This window comes from Balaenoptera ricei, chromosome 1, assembly GCF_028023285.1.
Source record: "Balaenoptera ricei isolate mBalRic1 chromosome 1, mBalRic1.hap2, whole genome shotgun sequence".
Lineage (NCBI taxonomy): Eukaryota > Metazoa > Chordata > Mammalia > Artiodactyla > Balaenopteridae > Balaenoptera > Balaenoptera ricei.
Genome location: NC_082639.1, coordinates 107,360,556 through 107,384,084, shown reverse-complemented (window position 1 = coordinate 107,384,084; position 23,529 = coordinate 107,360,556). Strand labels below are relative to the sequence as shown.

The following is a 23,529-nucleotide window of genomic DNA, read 5'->3' as shown; positions in this document are numbered from 1 at the left end:
TTTGAACCTGTGTCCCCTGCATTGGCAGGTGGATTCTTAACCACTGCACCACCAGGGTAGTCCTGGGACTTTTATTTTTGAAGGGAAGTAGACTTTCTCACTTTTTGCTACTGTTGATTACCACTATGCCCCCAACCCCACGACTACCACCACTTAGAAGGAAAGCTGGTAACCCTCTAACCTCTTGTACTTCTTTTGTACGTATTGCTCACTTTTGCATTCATTACACTGCGTTCAGCTTATTGGTGCACTGGGCTGTCTCCCAGCCATGCGGAACATCAGGCCAGAACTTGCATCTCATTTATCTTTGTATGCTCTGTCCTCACATATAGTAGGTCCTCAGTATACCTTCACTGAATTAATGATTAGTGAATGAATGACTCTACAGAGCAGGTGCTGTTCCTGGGACTCTGGGAGGAGGATGCTGTGAGGGAAGTACAAGTCTGCCTGGAAAGCAGTTGTCACGTGCTCTCGGGGACAAAGGGAAGGTAACATGTGAATGGCACTTTTGGATGTGCGCCGTGCACAACCTGCATGGCCATATCTGGTGGCCTTGCTTAAAGGTGGCCATAATAGTTATAACTATTATAATAGTGATAACACCATGTTCCACTGTTAATCTTTTATCTCTTTACAAAGTAGTCTCCCACCTATAATTTAATTTTCATCTTCAGGACACATGATTCATAGTATGCTGTATGTTTGTATGTATCTATCTATATCTATTTATCTATCAATCTGTCTACCTCTCTCTATGTATTCTATATGTGTGAGAGAGAATATTTATTTAGCACTCACTATATGTCAAACATGATATACATCTCATTTGATCTTCATAACTAATCTATAAGTTTGGTAGATACTAGCATTATCCTTACTTTAAAAGTGAGCCAGATGTGGCTGTCAAGGAGAAAAAAAAATTGTCCTCTGTCCTTTAGGTTCAGTAATTTGGGGGCATGTGAATTAAACTCACAAAAGAGACTAAGAGCAGAAAAAGTGATTTTTTTCATATGCATAGGGGAGCTAACAAAAGTAGTTAGCTCACTAAATGGTTAAAGTTAGAGGCTTATATGTTTAATTTAGGGAAGAGAGGGGTGGAGTAAAGACCTCTACCGGAGGAATAAATAGGTTTCTTTAGAAACGACAAATAGGTTTTTAGGAGACCAAATGGGAGATAAGAAAGTTTGTGATTAGGGACTTCCCTGGTGGCGCAGTGGTTAAGACTCTGCACTCCCAATGCAGGGGGCCTGGGTTCCATCTCTGGTCAGGGAACTAGATCCCACATGCTGCAACTAAGAGTTTGCATACCACAACTAAGGAGCCCACCAACCTCAACTAAGACCCAGCGCAACCAAATAAATAAATAAATAAAAATAAATAAATAAATATTTTAAAAAAACCAACAAGAGGTTTAAAAAAAAAAGAAACTTTGTGATAATGTTTGTTTATGCAAGTAGAGTGGTCTTTCCATCTTCTTCATGGCCATGAAACTCCCTGATAATGTTCGTTTATGCAAGTAGGGTGGTCCTTCCATCTTCTTCATGGCCATGAAAGTCCCCTGGAGAGGGGATTTATAGTAGCCTCATTTCCCAGAAGTTGCTGCTTCTAGTCAGATAAGAAGGGAAGCTCCAAGAAGGCTTCTTTCTGTCTTTGATGAATCTCAAATGTCTTCAACTTAAAATAATCTTCATACCAACTTTGAGGTTCCAAATGGGTCCCCACATGGCAAAAGAGGTCCCACGGCTGCTGAATGGAGTCGAGATCTGAACCCAAGCACTCTAACCACAAGTTTTTTTGCCCCAAGTTCTGTCTATTCTACCTTGAGTATTTAGCTGACTGAATGTGAGACTAACCTTTGGGGAAAACAAAACAAAACAAAACAGGGAATAGTCTTAATCTTCTAAATGCCTCTATTCCTCTTTAATAACTTGACCCCAGGAGCCAGAGCAGAATCTAGACACTAATTTGGGAGGAGATGTAAAACTTTTGCTCTTAAATTCGGTTTTGAATGTTATTGGCTAAATTATTAAGACAGGCTTGGGGTATTGTATCTCTATTTTACATGGAAGGAAATACCTTTACTTTGGAGTGATTTGTCTCAGGGCACTTGTGTTAATGGCATATTTGACGGAACGTTTCTTGACTTTGTATTTTAAGAGACTTACCAATAGATCACCTAGCACCATATCTTGGACTTGACTGAAAACATCTTTCAAAATAAAGGTGAAGCAAACCCTTTTTAGTCCTTGTGAGGCGGGTAGGTGGGGGTAGACCAAGGATGCATCATTTGTTAGAAGGGAAAGAGGTGGGCTCCGAGTATACACTGCACACTCTAGTCACTGCTTATAATTCAACTAAAATATCACAAGACTCCCAGTCTTCTTGCTTTCAAGGACTTCTGTTCAGATCTAGAGGGCAAATGTCATTCTAAGATTTCCCAGAGGAAGGTCCCAATTTTTGTCATAGGACGCAATCCTTGGACCTGGTACTCACAGAGCCCCAGTGAGGCTGCATCCAGCTGTTGCCTTCATGTCCTGACTTCAGTGGGAGAGAATCAGGCTTGGCTGATACTGGATTCCCCCTCCTCCTCCTCCTCTTCTCATTTCCATGGAGGCTGCAGGCCCAAGCCCACCACAGAGTTCAATTTGTGAACCCAAAAGGTCCCATCTGCTTTAAGTCCAAGAAGAGGTATGGATGTGACTTAGACCTTTTCTTTGGGGCTAAAACTAGAGATGTGTGGAGAGTAGGTTCATAGGCCAGAGTACCAGGGGCAAGGAAGTCTGTGTTTCTTTTGCTTTCTACTTCTTGGAACAGGGTGTTCTTGCCCATTTTAGCCACTATCTGGAAAGTAAAAGTCTTAAAGGGGACAGCTTATGCTTGTGGTGTCTGAATCTCCACTGGCAGAAAAGTGTGACCTCAGCCCACATACCAGGGCTCCAATTACCCATTTATGCCCTCCAATGAGGCAGGGGTTGGGGGGACTCATCACTCTCGCATGTAGATGCTGGCAGAACTTATTTGCATGCTTTATCCTGTAGCACTAAGGGAAGTGGCTCTTTAAACATCTGGACCTCAGCGTCTTGGGAAGGAAACTCATAGAGTCAGAGATTCATTGGCTAGAAGAGACATTGAAAGGTTTGTTCACTTGCCCTCTTGTCTATAAGGAGATGCAAAAAAGATGCACTTTTCAAAATGCCACCTTTAAAAGACTCGTAGAAAAGGTGACTGTGTCTCTTCCTGGAAATCTCAGATGATGCAGGACCACCCTCACAGTCATGGTCAAAGACAATCTCTCCTGCTAGGGCTTCTTGTGCCATCTGCAGGCCTGTTTGCTCCCAGCTGGAGGGCCCTGTGCTCCCCTCTCTGACCAGATAAACGGGTTTCATGAGAATTTCCTCTACAGCCATGGGGAGAAAGTGCCTGGCCTTTAGCATCAGGCAGACCTTTTCTCCACCTATTAACTGAATAATCTTGGGCAAGTTGCTAAACTTCTCTGAGTCTGAATTTTATTTTCTGTAGAATGGAAATAATAACATAGTATCTAACTTGCAGTGTTGTGAGGTGAGAATGCCTGGTACATAGAAGGCCTTCAGTAAATGTGCCTTTCCCTTTCCCCTTCATTACAGCACAGCAAAGACATTGCTCTATATGAATCTGTTTTCCAAATGACTTTTCCTTACATAATTTAACAGTTTATTACATCATTATGCATTGAGGACAAATACATGTAGATACTGTCATTTATACTAATTGTTTTGTCTGAATAGCTCTTCTCTGCAACTAGAATGTCAGCTTCCTGTGGACAAGGAATGGTCTTGCCTCCCACTTAGCATAAGCTGGGCCCATAGGAGTGGCCAATGAATTCTTATCCAGGAGACCCTGATGGATGGTTCAAGTGAGCTTTAGAAGGTCATCTTTCTGTCTTTTCCTCTCCAAGTACAATAATGTGAAGTGTGCCTAGCACAAAGTCTAGCATATGGTGAACGTAGAATGAAGTCCATTTTGCCATCTCACTTCTACAGCTTTCCTTACAGGTATTCTTTGACCAGATTTTGGCTTCCTCTCTAAATCCTCTGAGTTCTCCATATTTTTTAATGAGTGGAACACAGACCTTGGCACCCCTAAGACCCTTTCTTAAGCTGAACATGAGAATGAAGGGGAGGACATGACAGAACCTCCGTGCCCACCCCTGGCTCTTTGCCTACACCTTCTTTTCTGGGGCATCAGGCATCTGCTCATGGCATCCTTTTTAATATGTGGTGATAGCCAGATTCAGCCCCTTTAGACAATCACCTTGGATCTATAGCCCAAATGACAAAAGTTTCCCAACTTTTGTCAGAGGCCTTATGGTGAGGAATAAACCAGAGTTCTGAAGACCTTGCCAAAGCAGCTTAGCTTTGGGCCATAAAATACGTTCTGTCCTAGATGCCATCTTGAGCAGAGTACCTGGCTGGAGGGCTGCTCGACTTCGTTGAGTTGGGATGATCTGAGTTCAAGAACTCAGTCTTCTCTCAGCACTTACTTGGACTTCCTGGATCACCTCTAGCAACCCATCCAGTTTCTTCACTGTCTTATTCTCTACCTGCTAAGCAGAGTGGAAACATTTATTTTCTGTGCCCTGTACTTGCTCCAGGATCTTGGGTGTACCTACATCTCGGCAATTCTTCCCTTCTGGGCACTCAGAGGAAAATGGCATTCTCCCTTCATCTTCAGCCACGCCCTCAGCTGGACCCTCCTTTGACAGCTGATGATCTAGGAGTTAATACTCCACTAAAACTTCCCCACTCTCAGATTATCCTTCAATTGAGACTTACGGATTCTTTAACTGGCCATCTCCTGGCTGAAGACAATAAGGTATTCCCAGGAACCCGCAGCCTTTTAGAGTGACTGAGATGTAAGGACAAAGCCATAGCGTGGTGAAAATCTCTGCTTTGGAGAGGAAACTGGATATCACCAGGGCTCCCTATGTTTCCCATGTTGAATTCTATCCCAGGAGTTTGCACCAGCTATGGCAAGTACAGGCAGGAGGAGGCAGGCATTGCATTGTATTGTATTGCATTGCATTGCATTGCATTGTATTGTATTGTATTGTATTGTATTTTGCAGTCACAGCCACAACACTTACCATGTACCAGACATTGTTCCAGGTGCCTTACACATCTGCATTAGTCCTCATGATGACCCTAGGAGGTAGTTATTATTATCCCTAATTTACAGTTGAGGGAACTAAGAGGCATAGAGTTTGTGCTAACTTGCCCACTGTTACATAGCTGGTAAGTGGTAGAGACAGGATTCAAACCCAGACAGTCTGGCACCAGCATCTGCTCTGAAGCTACATAGGAAAAAAGGTGGGGAAACTCTGGCTAAGGAATCAAGAATCTTGAGTTTGTTTTCAGCAGGGCTGCTGTCTCCCTAGACACAGGAAATTTGGCCCCATGTTCTTTCCCCTCTTGCTGACCCCAAGCTTATTCACCCATGAAAAATATCACCCACTAAAGAAACAAAGTTTTGCAGACTGTTGGAATATTTGTGAATATATGTGAACGTGATGATGTGGAGCAAAGGAATGGACCTGGGTTCTGGTCCTGCCTCTGCCATGTACTATGTGTGACATTGACAAGTGGCCTTAAGTCTTTGGGCCTCAGTTTTCCTGGCTGTCCCAGATGATCTCTGGGGTTTTCTTCCAGCTCTCACAATCTGTGGGCTCTTGGTCATTGGTTTGTCTGATTTCAGTCCGCTCGTGGTCATCTCTGTTGCTGACTTTTATCACAGTCTAACTGGGTCCATGGCTAAGCACATAAGTTGAGGAGTTGAGGAAAGGAGTTGAGAATGAGGGGAGCTTGAGGGTAGAGATGCCTCACAGTTTCCAAATTTGCCCACCTGTGGCATGTGATTGAATAAGAGACAGCCTTACTTCCGTCAGCTCAGTTCCAGCTTGGAGGCCTATATGCTTTTGTGGAAAGAGCAAAGAGGTGACTTTCGGCATTGGTTAAAACTTCTAATCTGGACTCTCCCGTTTACTAACTGGGTCACCATGATCATGTTACCATGATCACGATTTCTCTGAACCTCAGTTTCCTCAAATGTGAAATGTAGAAATGTCTACCTTGAGAACTGGACATTGGAATGATTCAGTGAAATAAAAATATTATATCTATATCTATATCCATATCTCTCTCACCCCTAGCCCAGTGCCTGGCACATAGAAAGCACTCTCTTTTCATTAGAGGAGAAGGAGAAAGTAGTCCTGGGCAGTGGAGATGCCCTCTCCCTGCCCTCTTGAGCATTCAGGTTACCTCTGGTGTCTATTCTGGGTGTGGGTGCTTGTGATTTGTGAGCCTCAGCTCACTCGTGTGGGCATAGTAGAGGTTCCCCAAAAGACCTGCTCTGTGAATGGGCACTCTTTTTTTCTGACGACAGGAAAAGGATGGGGAAGAGGGATCTCCAGGGTAGTGCCAGTTTTCCCGCTGACGCCCCAGGAAAGTGGCCCGGCAGAGGGTGAGCAGGCAAAGGCTAGGGAGGTGGTGCACCACCAGCCGGAGGGAGAGGGGGCCAGCTCGAGGACTGTGGCGACAATGACAGGGGCAGGGCAGAGGGGGAGGAGGAGGAGGGCTCAGTCTCCTTCTGGGGAGAACGCGGTGAGGAGAGGCTGCAAGGAGGTAGAGGGGAGAAAACTTTTTAAATGAGCAAAGATTCTAGGAGCACAAGAGAGAGAGGGGAGGGAGGGATCTCGAGGGGGAAGGGGGAGGAGAGAGAAAGAGTAGGAAGAAGTGGGCGGAGGGAGGGTGACAGATAGCGATTAAAAAGAGGGTGGGAGGGGAACGACCGACAGGCTGGAGAGCAAGGAAGAGTGGGCAGCGGGGGAGAGGCGGCCAGAGAACCAAGAAGCCAACTGGAATTCCAGACAGGAGGAAAAGAGGAAGGTAAGGGGAAACTTGAATTTTAAGAGATAAAACTACCAGTTGATGGGAGAGAGGCAGAGAGAGAGCCTTCAATCTCCAGCCTTGTTGCTGGATCACAGCAAAGCTCTCTCTCTGCACCTGTGGGTTTCCTCCCTACCCCTCTCACCAGTCCCTGTGATGGTGAGCTTTGGGTATATTAAAGAGAACAGCTTATGAAGCAGCAGATAAATCACTTACTCGATTTAGAAGGAGCTGTAGAAATGCAAGTGGAGGGCCTTTGCCGTCCATCTACCTCTCACAGATGCGCCATGCTCTAGGGGCATCTTACAAGCAGGACACCAGGTCATTTCCAGGCACTTTTGTGAAGATTGTAATTGGCCCTTTAAAAACCCAAGCCATCGCTGTTTTACCATGCTTCCTCTAGGCTTGGAATTCTTTTTGAAATGCTTTCCACAGCATCTAGGAAAGTGTTTTGATTTTTTTCCCCCTAGGGCATGTTGGATGGTTTAAAAATATTCCCTGCTTAGTTTCCTGCGGAGTATCATGTCCCCGCTGTCCATTGTGAGCAATCTGGTCACTTGCTGTTGGAGGAAAGAGGCTGGTGAGACCCGGAGAGGAAGCCGGGGAGAGGTGCCCACCGGAAGGTCTCCTTTCCTCCTGGGCGCAGGGCAGGAAGGTTCCTGACAGCCCCTTGATCTCCCTTCCAAGCATGTGGTAAAGGAGCCCGGACTCAGGGCCCAAGAGACCTGGGCTCTGGTTCACTGAGGGGCTGTGTGACCTTGGGCCAGACAGTTTCCCCTTCTGGGCCTCAGTTTCCTCATCTATAAAATGAAAGGTTTGAAGTAGCAGGATCCCTCTGGTTCCCTTCAGCAGTAACACTGTCCAAGGCTGAGATTCCTTAGCTCACATGCACCTCAGAACCACTACAAAAGGGAAGGCTGACACAGGATTTTACATCCTTACTGTGCCTTTGTTCAGTTTTTCCTTCGTCCCCCCTCTCCGTATCCTGTCATGATGGAGGAGTTTCTGCTTCTGACTCCTCAGCATCTCACTGGGCTGTCTCCTGAGCACAGCTCTGGCACACCGGCTCCGACTGGCCTAAGAGAAGGAAGGGCAGCATGAGGGGCACCGGGCAGGGAGTCGGGAGGCCTGGGAGGAAGCCAGTGACACTGAACAGAGAAGAGACCAAGGCCACCCCCATCTGCCTGGGGTGGTGGGTTCACGGCTGGGGACACAAGCTGGTCTTTAGAAGCATCCTAGCCTAACTCTCACATCATCAGGCCAAGTGGTCTCCATCTCTTCCACCCACTAACCCTGGAGTCACAGCCCAGCCCAGACCCTGTTCTCGCGGGACAGCTCTCTCCACCCTCCGGCCAGGTTCCCCGCGGTGGCGTTGCTGTCCGGAACCTTCTCCCCTCGCTGACCCTCCAAGCCTTTTCCTCACTCAGCAGCTGTAGAGCAGCTCCGGTGACCACTGGGCATATGGCAGGCAGTACCGGGACGTGTGTTTCCCGGCTTCCAAACTGGCACCCTCAGCGCATCCCCTCCCCCAGACTCGTGAAGTTCAGAGCCCCATGGCAGTAACACAGCTGTGTTGCCCAGCTTGGCCGCTGGCTTGGAACCCCAGAGATGTTCTTGCTGGGCTGTTGAGACTGGCTATTGTTCTTGTCCCCTAACTGCCTCGCTCCTGTTCCCCTGCCAGGTACTGGTCTAAAGTCCTAGGCCATTAGAGCTGGAAGAGGTCTCCTAGATTGCCAGTCAACTTCTTCTTTGACAAATAAGGAAAACAAGGCCCAGAAAAGGCAAGTGACTTGCTGGAGACGACACAGTGAGTCAGGGCCAGTTCAGCTGGGAGAACATCCCGCTCTGTTCACTCACAGCTAGCGCTCTTCTGCCTTCCATCCTTGGCTGTGTTTTCTGAGCCTCCATTTCTCCCCAAACCTCCCTGCTTCTTGCATGGCAGCATCTCTATAATCCTGCTTCCTGGCAGTGACACCACCTGCCCACCTGCTCGTCCTCATCTCCGCCGGCTGGTGGGGGGCACATGCAGCGGAGGGTTCTGGGCTCTCGCAGCCAGCCGGGCTATCACAGGGCAGCCTGGCCTCTTGGGTCCTGGCTGATCCCCCCTCTGGGCCCAGCCAGTTAACACAGGGCAGGGAGCCTGTCTGTGTGGATCAGTCAGGACAGGAATTAGAAGACCTGCAGTCCTCAGGGCCAGGGAGACCCAAGGCCCAGGCTCTGCCTTCTGTCCCAGGAAAGATCTCCCCCACCGGGGAGTCCAGCAACTCTCTGTTTGAACTGGTTCCTCTCTGGGCTCCAGGATTGAACTGACTGAAGGGGAGAGATGCCCACTTTCCCAGGAAAGCTTCAGTTCTCCTAGGAAGGAAGGTGACTTCCTTTCTACAGTCAGAAGCTGCTGGCTCCTGGCAAATGACAGCTTGATGCCACTTTGTGAATCAATTGTTTCTGACATGTTAGCAAATCATGGGGAAGAAAAATTCAGCCTTCAATAATCCACCCCCCTTCATAAGGAAAGGGGGTCAGGAGGTCTCAGATTCAGAGGTATTGAAATAACACAGAGGGATCTTAGAGTTTATCTGATTCAGGGGTAAGGCAGAAGGAAAGGCCTAGGCATCTGGAATCACATTTGGGTTAGAATTTCAGCTGTGTAAACCTTGGGAAAATTATTTAATGTCTCCAATCCTCAGTTTCTTCATCTGTCAAAGAGGTTAATAATAAATAATTTCCTTGTAAGGTTTTTCTGAAGATTAAATAAAATAATGTATTTTAAATGGCTACCACATAGTAAGTGCTCAACGAACAACAGAACAATAGAGTGGAATCCAGGTCACCTGGTGCTCAGTCCAAGTCTCTTTGAATTGAGTCTCATTTGATGCAAAGGCCTTTCCACAGTGAAGGCTCACCATGACATGAAATCCTGAGAAGGTACTGCTTGGTTTTTATGACCACAGATTTTTTTTCTGGGTTGACTTTTGCTGACCTCTAAGTTGGGAGTCAGAATATCTGGATTCGCCTCTTGGCTTTGCCACAAATTCGCCATACTATCGCAACTGGGCAAGTCACAAACTCCCCAGACGTTCTAACTTAGAGCTGGAAAAGGCCTTAGCAACCATTCAGCTCAACCACTTAGTTTTACCCATGAGTGAACTCAGGCTCAGGGAGGGGGAATGTCTTGACTAGAGTCACAAAGAAATAGCTGGAACCAGAAAGAGCCTCTCTTCTGAGGCTCTTGTCCACAGAGGACTTCGAGAATCTTAATCCAACCTGGCATCTTCATGATTCAGGACTTCGGGAGAGGGCAGGTGTGTTTAGGGGTCAGGATGCCTATTCTCCTCAGATCACAGAGTAGACAACCTCCTATTTCTCTTTCAAGTAGAACTGAGCCAGCTTCAAACCTACACAGGTGGACATGCCTTTGGATTGGTGATCAGGTTCCAAAGTGCTGCAGCTCCTCAGAAGGAGGGAATTATATGAAGCACATGTTTTATAGTATGGACTCACGTGGAGTCCATCTCCAGGCCCCAAAGCTCGAGTTAAAGAAAAGTTTGGGGGCAGGCTCGACCAATTACGAGAACACGAGGGGCCTGATTGGAGTGGGACTCTATACCTCCCTTCCTCTCCACCCCGCCTCTCTTCTTTCCACCTAATGAAATAACTGATTTAGAGTTAAATTAATATCCTTCCCATTGCCCATGTTTTCCCCACCTCTGATAGTCACCCTCCCCCACTTGGTGGCACATAGGGCGTCCTTGCTGTGTGCCACTAACCGGCCTGCTGCATGTCAAATGCTGCATCAAGTTGACTAGTTGGGTCAAGTTTGAGAGGAGTTTTTACTGGAAATGGCAGAAAAGAAAACAAGGAACTAACATTATTGAGTGTCTACTATGTGCCAATTACTGTTCTAGATGTTTCCACTTATTCACACATTGTTTAATCCCCATGAGTAAACATTCCCCTTTTTTCAGATGAAGAGGAAACTGAGAGGTTATGTTACTTGCCTGAGGTCACACAACTAGAGGGTGATGGAAGCAAGGTTCGAATCCCACTCTTCCTAGGAACCACGAGTCCCACCACCTAACTCTTTCTGTTCCCATTGCTCTTGTTACGACCTGACATCAATGGAACACCAGAGCCTGCTGTTTGGCCAGCCAAGAACCCGGCAGTCGACACTGCCGCAGCCAAGAACACTTACTGGCTAAAAAAGGAAATAACTTTCTATATGTGAATTCTGGCCAAATGGTGGCAGATGCTGAAGAGTCTGGGAATCCTGACCACTCTGGGCTGAGGGCCTCCACGTGGTCATCAATTCTAGGAACAGCTTATGCAAGGGATGGCCAGTCAACAAGCCAGAGGCTAAAAGGAAAAACCCTGGGCCTCTTACGGGAAAAGATCTGCTTGGGGAGTTAAGACACTGGAGCTCTGGTCACAGGTTTGTCACCAGCTGTCAGTCCTATCAGTCCTAGGGCCTCTTTGCTTTCCTTTCCCTTTAAGAGACACAGAGAGAAAGGCAGGAGCCAGGCAGACCGGGTTCAAGTCCCTGATGCAGCATTTGCTACTTGTGTGACTCCGTACATGTTACTTAAATTCTGAGTCTCAGTTTTCTCGGCTGTAAAATGGAATAATACTGCTTTCCCAGCAGGGCTGAAGTAACGGTTAGAAAGTAATGTTAATGTCATGTAAGGGTTAGAAAGTATAGTTGTAAAATGCTTCACACATGGAAAACACTCAACTTAGTGATATCTGTTATTATGATTACTTAACTTCCCTGGACCCTTGTCTTCATCTTGTACAGAAATAAGGGGTTGAGTTCGATTGATCCCTAGATTCCTTTTAGCTCTACTGTACTATGAATCAATGACAAGATGTTGGAAATAATAAAGCATTTCATAAACATAATTTTCATTAATAACTTCATAGGTATTAATCAACCCCTTCCGGTAATTTATAAAGACCTCCTGATATTTCATTGTATTTGAATATCTCCATTTGCCAGCCCCTCCCATCCATTCCTTGTAAATATGTCTCCTTCTAACTTTTTAAGAAGAAAATTACTTATCCTAGCATAATTCTCTTTCTCTACTTTGCCTGCTCCCTTCTACCTCCTTGGCTTTGAAACAACTGTCGGCCAGCAGGATCTCTGAGTGGACCACTCTCTCTTTGCCAGAATCAAATAATTAAATTTAAAGAGGAGTTAATTATCTGCCCTTGGCTGGAGGAGCAGGAAAACTAAAGTGATAGTTAATCTTGTCCATCTGTCTCTTTTTCCCTCTCTCTCATCTCTAGCTCCCTCTCTCCTCTCTAGTGGTCAAGGTTCAGGGGTGCAGGCCCCCTCTGGACTTCTCATTCTGAGAAAGTTGCCCACACTGCCCAACTCAGTAGCTGTAGGTATATCATACATCTATCTGGTTGAAGTAGCTACCCCAAACCTAAATCAGGAAAAGAATGAAAATTCTAAATGTAAGAATTACCCTTAACCATGCACAAATCCACTCCCTATTCTAACAGTTATCTCACAAATATCCCTGTGGCAGTTATCTTATGTAAAAGAGGCCAGCCTTTGGTGAGTAAGGATTTTCAAAGAAAGGAACTTAAGGCGATTTAGATAGAATCTAGTACAGTTCTTAAGGCAGGGCCATCACTGTCAGGAAAGACAACAGCTGGCTTTGATGCCAACTTCACCACTTACTAGCAAGTCATCCTCAAGCGATTTTGCTCAAAACACCGTCTCTGAGCCTTGTAAGAAGGGGACGGGGCCAGTCCCTAGTTCCTCCAATTATTGTGAGAATCAAATGAGAATATATATATCAAGAAACTTGCAGAGTGTCTGGCACATAGAAGGGTCTCAATAAGTGTTAGCTTTTCTTATAATTATTATCACCTAGATTCAAATTCTCTTTTGTGTAACTCTGGGTAAACTAACAAATGAAGCTGAGAATCTCGAAGGATAATAAAGATTAATGAGGTAGCTGAGGCTCAAGACCACTCTCTCATGTAATCCTCCCTACATATCCATTGTAGGGAGAAACTACTGGGGTGAGGGAAAATTAGAAAAATGTACATTAATGAATAAGCTCCAAAAGAGTTCCGAGATGATGGCTATAGTTGGCACTTCACTTTATAAAGCCACCTTTGATGTCTGGTGTAGCATTGGGGTTCATAAACACTTTCTGAACTGAGCTGCACTGACATGATACTGTGTCTAAGGCATCCTTTAAGTGAGGCCCTTTGGGTCCTTTCACAACAGAATTCTCTTCATTGGGAAGCAAGTCAACCCTGCCCTTGCCGCATTCCACTGTATGGTGAGAGGAATTATAGCACGGGCCCAGGGGATTGTTGTTATTACTGTGAATAACAATCTTTATTGAGAACCAGAGGTCTGTTAGATACTATCCAGTACATGTGTCATTGTCCAGAATTAGACTCAGCCTCTGCAGAGTGGTCTTAAAATCTAATGTTGACAAACTTGGGTGAGTTTCCCAGTGATCTGTGGGGGAGGCAGAGAAGGAATAGCCCATGGTGACCAAGTCTCTGCTCTAGACCTGTTCAGCCCTGCTCAGCCAAGTGGAGGACTCTCTCATGGGCAGAAGGACCGCTCAGTGGCTTTTCTCTCCCTGGTGTCCTGGTCACCATAGTCATTGCGCAGGTGTCCCTAGGCCAGCTTCCCAGGGAGGTGCCTCTAGTGGCATTAGGTGTTTTGAGTGACCTGAATGCTGTCATTCATCCACTGTTGTTTCTAAAAAGTACACGAATCAACCTATCAGGTGCAGGGCACGATATTAAGCAATAAGGGGGAAGAGAGGGTAGGGCGATTTCAGGGGGAGGATCCAGTGATGAATGGTTATGGGGCTTGTCTTCAAGGACTCAGGGTTGAGTTGGAGAGATAATACACAGTCAGCAGAGCAAATAATTCTCCTTAGGTGTGTGAAATCCCAATGGTTTTACAATTTAACCCAAGGCCCAGCTGCTGACTTGGGGGGACACAGAAATTGTTGTCAAATAGTATGTTGTAAGGGCTGTTATATTTGGTTTCAGAGGACAGAACTAGAATCAACAGAAGGAAGAGAATTTTCAAGGCATCCCCATGGTAGCTTCTTGCTCACTTGCAACATGCCTTCTTGGGCAGGAGAGACAGGGGTGCAGTTTCAGCTGTGTGCTGGGTGACGCACCTGTCACCTGCAGCCTGTCTAGCTTACGCTGCAGCCATTAGTAAAGGACTGCAACGAGCAGGGTGACTACCGAGCGCGGTGCCTTACGTCCCCACCCCATTTGGGGGCTTTGTCAGAGGTAATGCAATCTTACTGCTAGACCAAACATTTTTTTTTTCAATCATTAAGAAAGCATTTATGGGCTTCTCTGGTGACGCAGTGGTTGAGAATCTGCCTGCTAATGCAGGGGACACGGGTTCGAGCCCCGGTCTGGGAAGATCCCACATGCCGTGGAGCAACTAGGCCCGTGAGCCACAACTACTGAGCCTGCACGTCTGGAGCCTGTGCTCCACAACAAGAGACGCCACGATAGTGAGAGGCCCGCGCACCGCGATGAAGAGTGGCCCCCGCTTGCCGCAACTAGAGAAAGCCCTCGCGCAGAAACAAAGACCCAACACAGCCAAAAATAAATTAATTAATTAATTAAAAAAAAAAAAGAAAGCATTTATTATGCACCTAATGAGAAAACCTAATGCGATAAGAATACAAAGCAGAAGACAGGCTTTTGACTTTGAGAAGTCTACTACCCATCTGAGGGAAAAAGCCGTTAAGTCCTTGAGGGCAGGAGTCATGCTTGATTTGTTTATTAATCCAACAGATACCATTGCGTGCCTAGTATTTGCCAGGCCTGGGACCCGTGAGGTATTATTTCAGTACCCAGAACAGTAGTAGACACATAGTAGGGACTCAGAAAAAATACTTGCGGGTTGGCTGATAGACAAGAAGTTTTTGGAGAACAAGTGTAAGGCAGCATATAACCCAGTGTGGGAATGTATCCTGCCTGCTGGATGGTAATTTAGCATCTTCAGAGTTCGGGAGACATCAAAGAGGGATGAGAGCAATCTGAGAAGACTTCTCCATTTCCACCTAGATCTGTGGGGTCAGAGGAAAAGGAGCTGGCTATGAGTTCATGTTAATTTGGGTTGCTCTAAATTGGTTTTCTTTAAAAACATTGCCTGCCTAGGGCGGCAACAGTGCCTACACAAGGAGGAGCACTGGATTGGGAACGTAGACCCTGAATTTTATTTCTAGCCATATAATACATGCAGTAAAGGAATAAAATGATTCATGCTCACTATGCACAGAAACCTTCCTTTGGCCCTTTCCCTCTTATCCAAGTGTAATGTTACTATTACCAAACACGTCCCCTCATGACGTCTCCAAAATTTTTGCTTTATCCCAGGACATGACACATTGAAACAGGATGTGGACGGTCTTGGAGTAAAGAACGTTCAGAATTGGGATGTTCTTGTCCAGGTTCTAGGGACCATCTCCCTTTTCCTTGGGGACTTCAGAGCTTGCATCACTTGCAAAGGGCTGTAGAATTCAATTACCCAGGGCTCTATGGAGGGCCCTGGCCCCACCCTGAACCGGAGTCAACCTGCCTTACATTCCCATAGCCCCCTGTGCCTCCCTAATGTTAACACACATCGTGCTTTATTGCAATTGTGTGTTTGTTCTCTCTCCTTAATTAAGGGAAATAAAGGCAGTTAAGCTCAGTAAAGGCAGGGACTCCTTGCTTGTCTTTTTAACTGCTGCATCTTCAGTGCCATCATCACTGCGTGATACCTGGTAACTGGTAACCACTCAACAAACTTATTAAATGAATGAACGAAAGGGAAGGACATCGTAGGCAGAGGGAACATGAGGAGCCAAGATAAAGAGGTGAGAAATCGTGGGCCGTGAACACACGTGTGGGGAGTTGTGTAGCTTAAGTACTGAGTATGTGAGGGGAACAGCGGAAATAGATGGGATGACGCTGTGCTGTGGAGGGTCTCAAGTGCAAGTTAAATAGTTTGGACTTTATAAGCAGTAGGAAGCCAGTGAAGGTCACAGATAAAGCAGTGGGGTATACTACCATTTTTATTTGACAGAACTTATTCATGGCATGGGCAGCTGCCTTTGCCCCTCCTAACACACTTCCTGCCAAGAAATGGATAATGATCTACAAAGCGTTTTATGTGCTGTACACCCAGAAAACTCAATGAGGGTCTAATCTACAACTTTCTTTGGCTGAGGTTGTCGGGGGTCCAAAGGGACCCAGAGGTGTTGGGAAACTGACTTCAGCCGGGGACCTTTCATATTATAAGCTGAGCAGCTGGTACATGATAGCAATGTTAAGTTTCTCTGACCTTGTTTGAGTCATCCAGGATGTCACAAACGAGAGGTTTTTCACCTTATATACTGCTGCCAGGGCCCACGGGGTCTGCCCTAGCCCACACCTCCCCAGCTGGTTAGTTTCTCTTGTTCTCTCCCGATGAGGCATCCTAAGACTGTCTTTCTGATATTCTGTGATGTTCCTTTCTTGTACCTGTGTTTTACTTCTTCCAGGTGGGCCTCCTTGGACTACAAGTGAGGCAGTCAGCAGGCAAGCCTCTTGGCAGAACTAGACCAAAGCATCACATTCTTTGCCTTGAGCTATTTTTATATTTCCTTGGGGACTTGCAAGGAATGAGTGACAGAGTCAGAAGATCAAGGGAAAAATCTTCAGGGATTGAGGAGAGTTTGGAAAACTTGCCCCAAATCCTGGAAGAATATAACATTTGTTTCTCTCTTTCTTTTTGTTTCTTTTTGATTGCCATTTCTCTTTCCCTCTGGCTTTCTCCCCTTCTTCTCTTCCATCTGTTTCTCTCTTCTTGGTAATGCACATCTCTCTACTTTCCACTTTCTCCTATTCCTGTCCTTCCCCACCACTTTCCTTGCTAGTAATGGCTACCTTTTATTCAGTTCTTATATTCTGAGCACTGTGCTAAGTGCTTTCTACATATCACCTCATAATACTCTATGAGCTAAATAATAGTATATCCATTTCGCAGGTGAGGAAATTGAGACACAGATCCAGTAACTTCTCCAAGCTCAGCAGATATTCACAGGGATTTGAACTCCATTTAGCTAACCCCCAGATTGACTTCCCTTAACTGTTACAGGGTCTCTTTTTTCCCATTTCCAACTCCCCCTTGTCTTTTCCCACTTTTTGCTCCTCCTCTCTCCCCTTCTCTCCCTCCCTTCTCTCTGACACTCGCCACATCCTGGCCTTCACATGTGTGCTGATGACCCTGAAGGTGCTGAACACTGTACACGTGCCCAGAAGGGATCACAGACCATTCAGACTCTTATCTAATCAGCCATTTTCCCTTTGGACTAACGCTCCACAATTTTCCACTTTTGGAGGCGATGGAGGGGGCCCTTCATCATGTGAGGAAAAGGGCAAATGTCTGATCACAAACCAGAGGAAAGGGCTCAAGACTTGGAAGGGTCTTTGATATGGAAGGGAACAGAGATAAGGCCCTTTCCGCTTGCTCACGGACTCTCTCATTCCCAGGGACTCTGTGTACTCTCAGGGTTGGGGAGTGGAGGGCTGGGAGAAGACAGAGCCTGGAGGCTTGTCTCTGTCAAGGTATCAACTCAGAAGCCAAAGCCTAGACCGTGAAACATGGAACCTCTCCCTGTCCCTCCTCATATGCATACAGATAGGAACCGGGATAGGATAGGAATCAGGGGCACACTGGCAGCAAAGATGTGAAGGTTAAAGTTTGAACTTGACAACCTCTAAGGTCCCATAAGAATCCGAGGTTTTAAGATTCCAAGAAGAGAATATTTACCTTCAATTCCCCCCCCCCCTTTTTTGGTCATTCTGTTGATTAGGACTGGTTGATTAAAGGCTTAAGCCATAAGGACATTTATTGTTCATCAAGTAAGAATTCTGGAGGTAGAAGATTCAAGAGTTGATTCAGAAGCCTCAGGGCACTGGTTGGCATTTCTGAGATTCTCTGGGAAGCTTCAGGCACCTTGACTCACACAAACTGTCCACAGGCAGGAAGTCGTGGGGGTGAAGAGGACTTCAAGTGAGGCTCTATTTACTGGGGGATGGAAAAACATTTTCTAGAGCACTCCTTCCACATCAGACTCTCCCCACACCTCACAGACCAGAACTAACTGCAGTGGAGGCTGAGAAAGTGATAGCTGGCCTTCTCACCCTGCTTATGGGACACGGCAAGGAACAGGGGATTGGTTTGCCACTGGGTAGAAAACAGCAGTGCCTGCCACCCCCTCCTTCATTCACTCAACTAAGATCTACTAAGTACCCATTCTGGGCCGGGTGATGATGGTACAGAGGACAAGAGAATTCCTGTTCTCAAGGAGCTCCTACTGGAAGAACACAGACAGGCAGAGGATCACAAAACAAGATGGCAAGTGCTAGGAGAGGACTGAGTGTCCCCAGGGCCACCACAGAGCTGAAGATGCCCAGTTTGAGGAAGCAGGGAGGGCTGGGAAAGCAATGACTGGGTTAAGTTTTGAAGGGTAAATAGGATTCAGCTAGGCGTGAGGGAGCATGTAGGAGGTGGTTGAGAGGAGAGCATTTGGGAACCTTCCAGGACTTGGCATGCTGGACGCAACAAAGGCAACTGAAGGGGATAGGCAGGAAATGAGGCTGAAGAAGCATGCCAGGACCTGATGAGGGAAGGTTCTGTGTGGGACTTAAAGGTTTGGGGCGTTTATTCTGGATGTGTGGGTGAGCAGGTCTGTGTGTGGGTACCTTCTGTCTGCAGAAAGACAAGCTGAGCTGAGCTGTACAGCTGGAACGGCTGCACTGCAGTGAAGTGTAGACCAACACTGCCAGCTGCTAACCAGCTGGGGGAACCTGTGAAACCTCTGAATGGTTTTGTTTGCCACCTCCCGATAGAGTTGGCCCATGCTGGATGGCTCTGATTGTTACTGAAATAGAAATAGAAACAGAAAATGCCTCCTAAGGGGCCAAATTTGCCTCTCCCACCTTCTCCTTTTTCTCTTCCACCTAGTTCTGGCCTCTGGAGTCAGAAAAAATATATATATATATATTTTCCACCTGACAGCAGCTCAAACATATGGAACACGTGAATTATGATTTTCAGCATATCACATACCTCATCTCATTTAACCCTCAAAATCCTCTGGTGTAGCTAGTCCCATTTTACAGACAAGGAAACAGACTCAGTGAGGTAAATGTCCAGAGTCACATTTGCAGGCTCCTGTCCTGTGTCCTTTCCACTACTCCAGTGTTTCTCGGGTGAGGTCCTTGGACTGCCTGCCTCAGAATAACCTAGGCTGCTTGCTGCAAATCCAGACTCCTGGGGGCCATCCCAGACCTCCTGGAGTAGAATCTCTGGAGGTAACAGCACAGAACCCACATTATAACACACAGCTCAGGTGATTTCTAGATCCATTAAAGCGTGGGAATCATGCTCTAATCTTGCTATCATGACTACTTTGAGTGTTCTCTTTCATTTTTGCTGGGGTGGGGGAGGAGGAAGAGAGCTTTTGAGGTGAATCTGACTTCTAAGCTGCGCTCTCTTAAGGAACGCATCGGTATGGGTCAGTGGAATCACAGAGCATGATTGGACCTTCCAGATGTTTGCAGAAAGCATCCCTCTGTTTTTCTCTCTGTCCCATTTGCAGGAGTCTTGGCGTCTGTCTTCTGCTGAGCCAAGATGGGTGACTGGAGCTTCCTGGGAGAGTTCCTGGAGGAAGCACACAAGCATTCCACGGTGATCGGTAAGGTCTGGCTCACCGTCCTCTTCATATTCCGCATGCTGGTGCTGGGCACGGCTGCCGAGTCCTCCTGGGGGGACGAGCAGGCTGATTTCCAGTGCGATACGATTCAGCCCGGTTGCGAGAACGTCTGCTATGACCAAGCCTTCCCTATCTCCCACATTCGCTATTGGGTGCTGCAGATCATCTTCGTCTCCACACCGTCTCTAGTGTACTTGGGCCACGCCGTGCACACGGTGCGCATGCAGGAGAAGCGGAAGCTACGGGAGGGCGAGAGGGCCAAAGAGGTTCGGGGCGCTGCCTCTTACGAGTACCCAGTGGCCGAGAAGACGGAGCTGTCCTGCTGGGAAGAAGTGAACGGAAGGATTCCCCTCCGGGGCAGTCTGCTCAACACTTACGTCTGCAGCATCCTGATCCGCACCACCATGGAGGTGGCCTTCATTGTGGGCCAGTACCTCCTCTACGGCATCTTCCTGGACACCCTGCATGTCTGCCGCAGGAGTCCCTGCCCCCATCCTGTCAACTGTTATGTGTCCCGGCCCACGGAGAAGAATGTCTTCATTGTCTTTATGCTGGCTGTGGCCGGACTGTCCCTTTTCCTCAGCCTTGTTGAACTCTACCACCTGGGCTGGAAAAAGATCAGACAGCGATTTGTCAAGTCACAGCAGGGCATGGCTGAGTGCCAGCTTCCTGGTCCCTCTGCCCGCATAGTCCAGAGCTGCACACCACCCCCTGACTTCAATCAGTGCCTGGAGAATGGCCCCGGGGGGAAATTCTTCAATCCATTCAGTAACAAGATGGCCTCTCAGCAGAACACAGATAACCTGGCCACTGAGCAAGTGCGAGGCCAGGAGCAGATTCCTGGAGACGGTTTCATTCATATCCGTTATGCCCAGAAGCCTGAGGTACCCAATGAAGGCTCTCCAGGTCACCGCCTCCCCCATGGCTACCAGAGTGACAAGCGCCGTCTCAGCAAGGCCAGCAGCAAGGCCAGGTCAGATGACCTATCAGTGTGACCCACCAGTGTGGTGGAACCAGGACCAGGTGGGAACAAAGGAGGCTCAGAGAGAGAAGGTGTGTCCCTTCTGACCCCATCTCTCTCGTTCTCATCACTGCTCTACTCAGTTTGGGCCCTGGATCTCAATGGCATTGCTCATTTTTTCCAGAAGCTATGACCAGGTCTTTGTGGGTGCAGTAAGAGACATGATTACCTACCCAGGCTCCACCACCCTCCACTCAGAATCCTCAGTGAAGCCTTTCATATTATTCAGTGAATGGGATAGAGGAAGGGACGGGGACCATGGCAAATCTGACCTGGGAGGGACAGCCAGAGGGATAGGATGACTGTCTACATACCAGCCACATACCAGATGGATTCTCTAAGCCCCTCTGGCGTCCTTGACCCGATCACCCTTCCTCCTGCAAGGAAGAGCCCAAAGTTCCCGGCCAGCAACAAGCATGAATCAAGGAACTTGCATTAGATGTGCTCTTGAATCTGTTGTCTCCTTGGACCGTACCTTGGGGTGGTGGTCAGGTCGCCATGGGATGCCCTTGGCTGCCCCTCCCTCCACCCAGTCTTACTTAAAAAGAGGTCCTTAGACCTCGACCAGCAGCCTCAACTTTACAAGTGCCTTGGTATGCACCTCTGGCAAATGTCTCACCTTGGTGATGTTGCAGCTTTTCCTTCTGCCAGGGTGTACAGCCAGCCCGGGGAGGGGGGTGAAAAGCTCTCCTCGGGAGTCACTGTGCACACTGACCCCACTGGCTTTCCTGCCACCACATATCAACCTGCAGCTCTTTTACAGTTCAACCTGATGGTAGAAACCATCCCTTCCAGTCCTCCCTTGGCGGTCCATCCAGTGCTCCCCTAAAAACCTTATTGACCAGAATGCCCAAGAAGCCATCGTCCTCTCTCACATTCTGACCAGATCACCAGCCATGGAGGCCAGTGGAATTTCCCCAGGTCTTAGTAAAACAAAGAGGGGATTGTGCTTCTCAGATTCCCCTTGGGAAAAAAAAAATAATTCTGCTGTGAAGATAAAAATGAAAAAGGAGAGAAAATACTGGAAAACGATTTTCCCCTCCTGTTTGCTTCCCTTGCTGACTGCCAACTTAGAGTGCCAAGAGGAGGTGTGATGACAACTATGGAGGCCCCCATATCTCTCTTTCCCTGGAGGATTTAGCAGGGGCACGAAAGCAGAAAGGGAATCTCCAGCTCTCTTGGCAGGGCCCTTGTTTAAGAGCACAGAGATGCCTGTATCTCCCCAGTGCTCCTAATGAGACTGCCAAAAAAGCAGTGGGGACTACAGAAAAGCCCTGCCTTCCCAGGGACTGGCCAGGTTTCTCTCTTCAGTCCATCTGTAATAGGTGGTTGCCATTTTGGATGAAGGTAAAGGATGCTCAGAAGTGGATGCTGAAACTTACAGGGAGACAGTTAGTTTTTAAGATGCATGTGTGTGTTTGTGTGTGTATGTATATGCTGATAAGGTGGGTGAAGGGGAGGGAAGTCCTGAAGTAAGGAAAGCATGCCTTAGAGACACTTGTGTCTTCCTGCCCTTTCCTCCAGATGCCTGGCAGAGGGGCTGAGCCTCACTGTTTTCAGTGTCATTAACCTAAATAGATAGGTCTGAGAGGTTGGGACAGAGGAGGCTGAAGCCTCAGAAGGAGGCTCAGCCTCTGCCCCACCTGCCCATCTCTGGGCCCCTCTGCTGATACTTGGTTGTTATTGGTGGGTGGAGAGAAGGATGAGGGTAGAGGGGTGGAGGAAGCTGACGGAGATGCCATTTAGGGAAGAATGACTGGTCATCCCAGATCCCTGGAGGGGACACCTTTTAATCTATTCTCTGGCACTGGCATTAAGACTCTCTCTCCAAAACAAAGCAAAAAAGACTCTCTTTCCTTCCATCTCTGAAGTGTGTTTGTTTTGTGAAATGAATGTTCCTGGATTAGAAATTCTGTGAGATCAGTCCTGATGATGGGGCTTTCAGGAAGGAAAAAGGAAATAATATGTGTAGTTTGTCCTAATAAAGTCTGGCCCTACATTTATCTCTCCTTTGTGTCCCTTTCATGCTGTGACTACAAGAGAAGGATGGCAGACTTGGTGGGGGAGGGGAGCACTTGGAGCCAGTCATCAGTCAATCAGTATTGCAAAGAGATTTGGAATCACACATGCCAGCGTGAAAATCCCAGCTGCTGATTTACAGCTGGACTCCAGCAAGCTACTTAATCTCTGAAGCTTGGTTTTCTCATCTGTAAACTGAACCTAGTAATAGCTACCTCATAGGTTGTTAAATGAGATACTATTTATAAAGAGTACAGCAGAGTGCCTGGGAAATAATAGTCTGTCATTAAATGGTTATTATTGTTATTATCTTCATTATTTTTGTTGCTATGTTGAATACATAGTATTTGAAAACCTGGGATGTTGAGGCATGGTTACAGAACTTGCCTTTATGGAGCTCACAGTCTACCTAAGATGATCAACTAAACCACATAGAGGAAACAATTAGAATAGAATGAAATAGGAATTCATTGATTATCAATTCTAGGAACTATAAGGCTCCAGGAAGTGATACATATGAAAAAACTACATAGAAGAGGAGAGACCTGACCTGAGCCTTAAAGAGTGTCTAAGGTTTTAGAGAAGTGAAGACCTCAAGGATGACACTTTGAAATAGGTCTGGGTATCCCCATTTTACAGACATGGAAGCTGAGTTCCAGGAAGTTTCTCTGACAGTGGGCAGCTTCTCACAGGCTTCTTTGGGTGAAATCTCATCTCTCTGGAAGAGTAAAAATGATTCTTGCTCCAAACAAAGGGTCCAGGGACCACTCAGTCCTTCACCAGCAAATGGGTGCCATTTCCTAGAGAAAGA

General features: G+C 47.0%; 1 protein-coding gene across 2 annotated transcripts; it reads left to right on the top strand.

The window, feature by feature from the left end:
• The first annotated feature begins 6,822 nt into the window (after window positions 1-6,822).
• On the top strand, window positions 6,823-22,702 carry GJA5 (gap junction protein alpha 5). 2 transcript variants are annotated; one of them, XM_059929317.1, is made up of 3 exons: window positions 6,823-6,923; window positions 8,605-8,704; window positions 19,565-22,702. In XM_059929317.1, exon 3 carries the CDS (start codon window positions 19,597-19,599, stop codon window positions 20,671-20,673), a length of 1,077 nt encoding a protein of 358 aa, XP_059785300.1. In that variant the 5' UTR covers window positions 6,823-6,923; window positions 8,605-8,704; window positions 19,565-19,596; the 3' UTR covers window positions 20,674-22,702. The 2 variants fall into 2 exon arrangements, with proteins under 2 accessions (XP_059785300.1, XP_059785294.1); XM_059929311.1 differs by lacking the exon at window positions 8,605-8,704.
• Window positions 22,703-23,529: the final 827 nt, after the last annotated feature.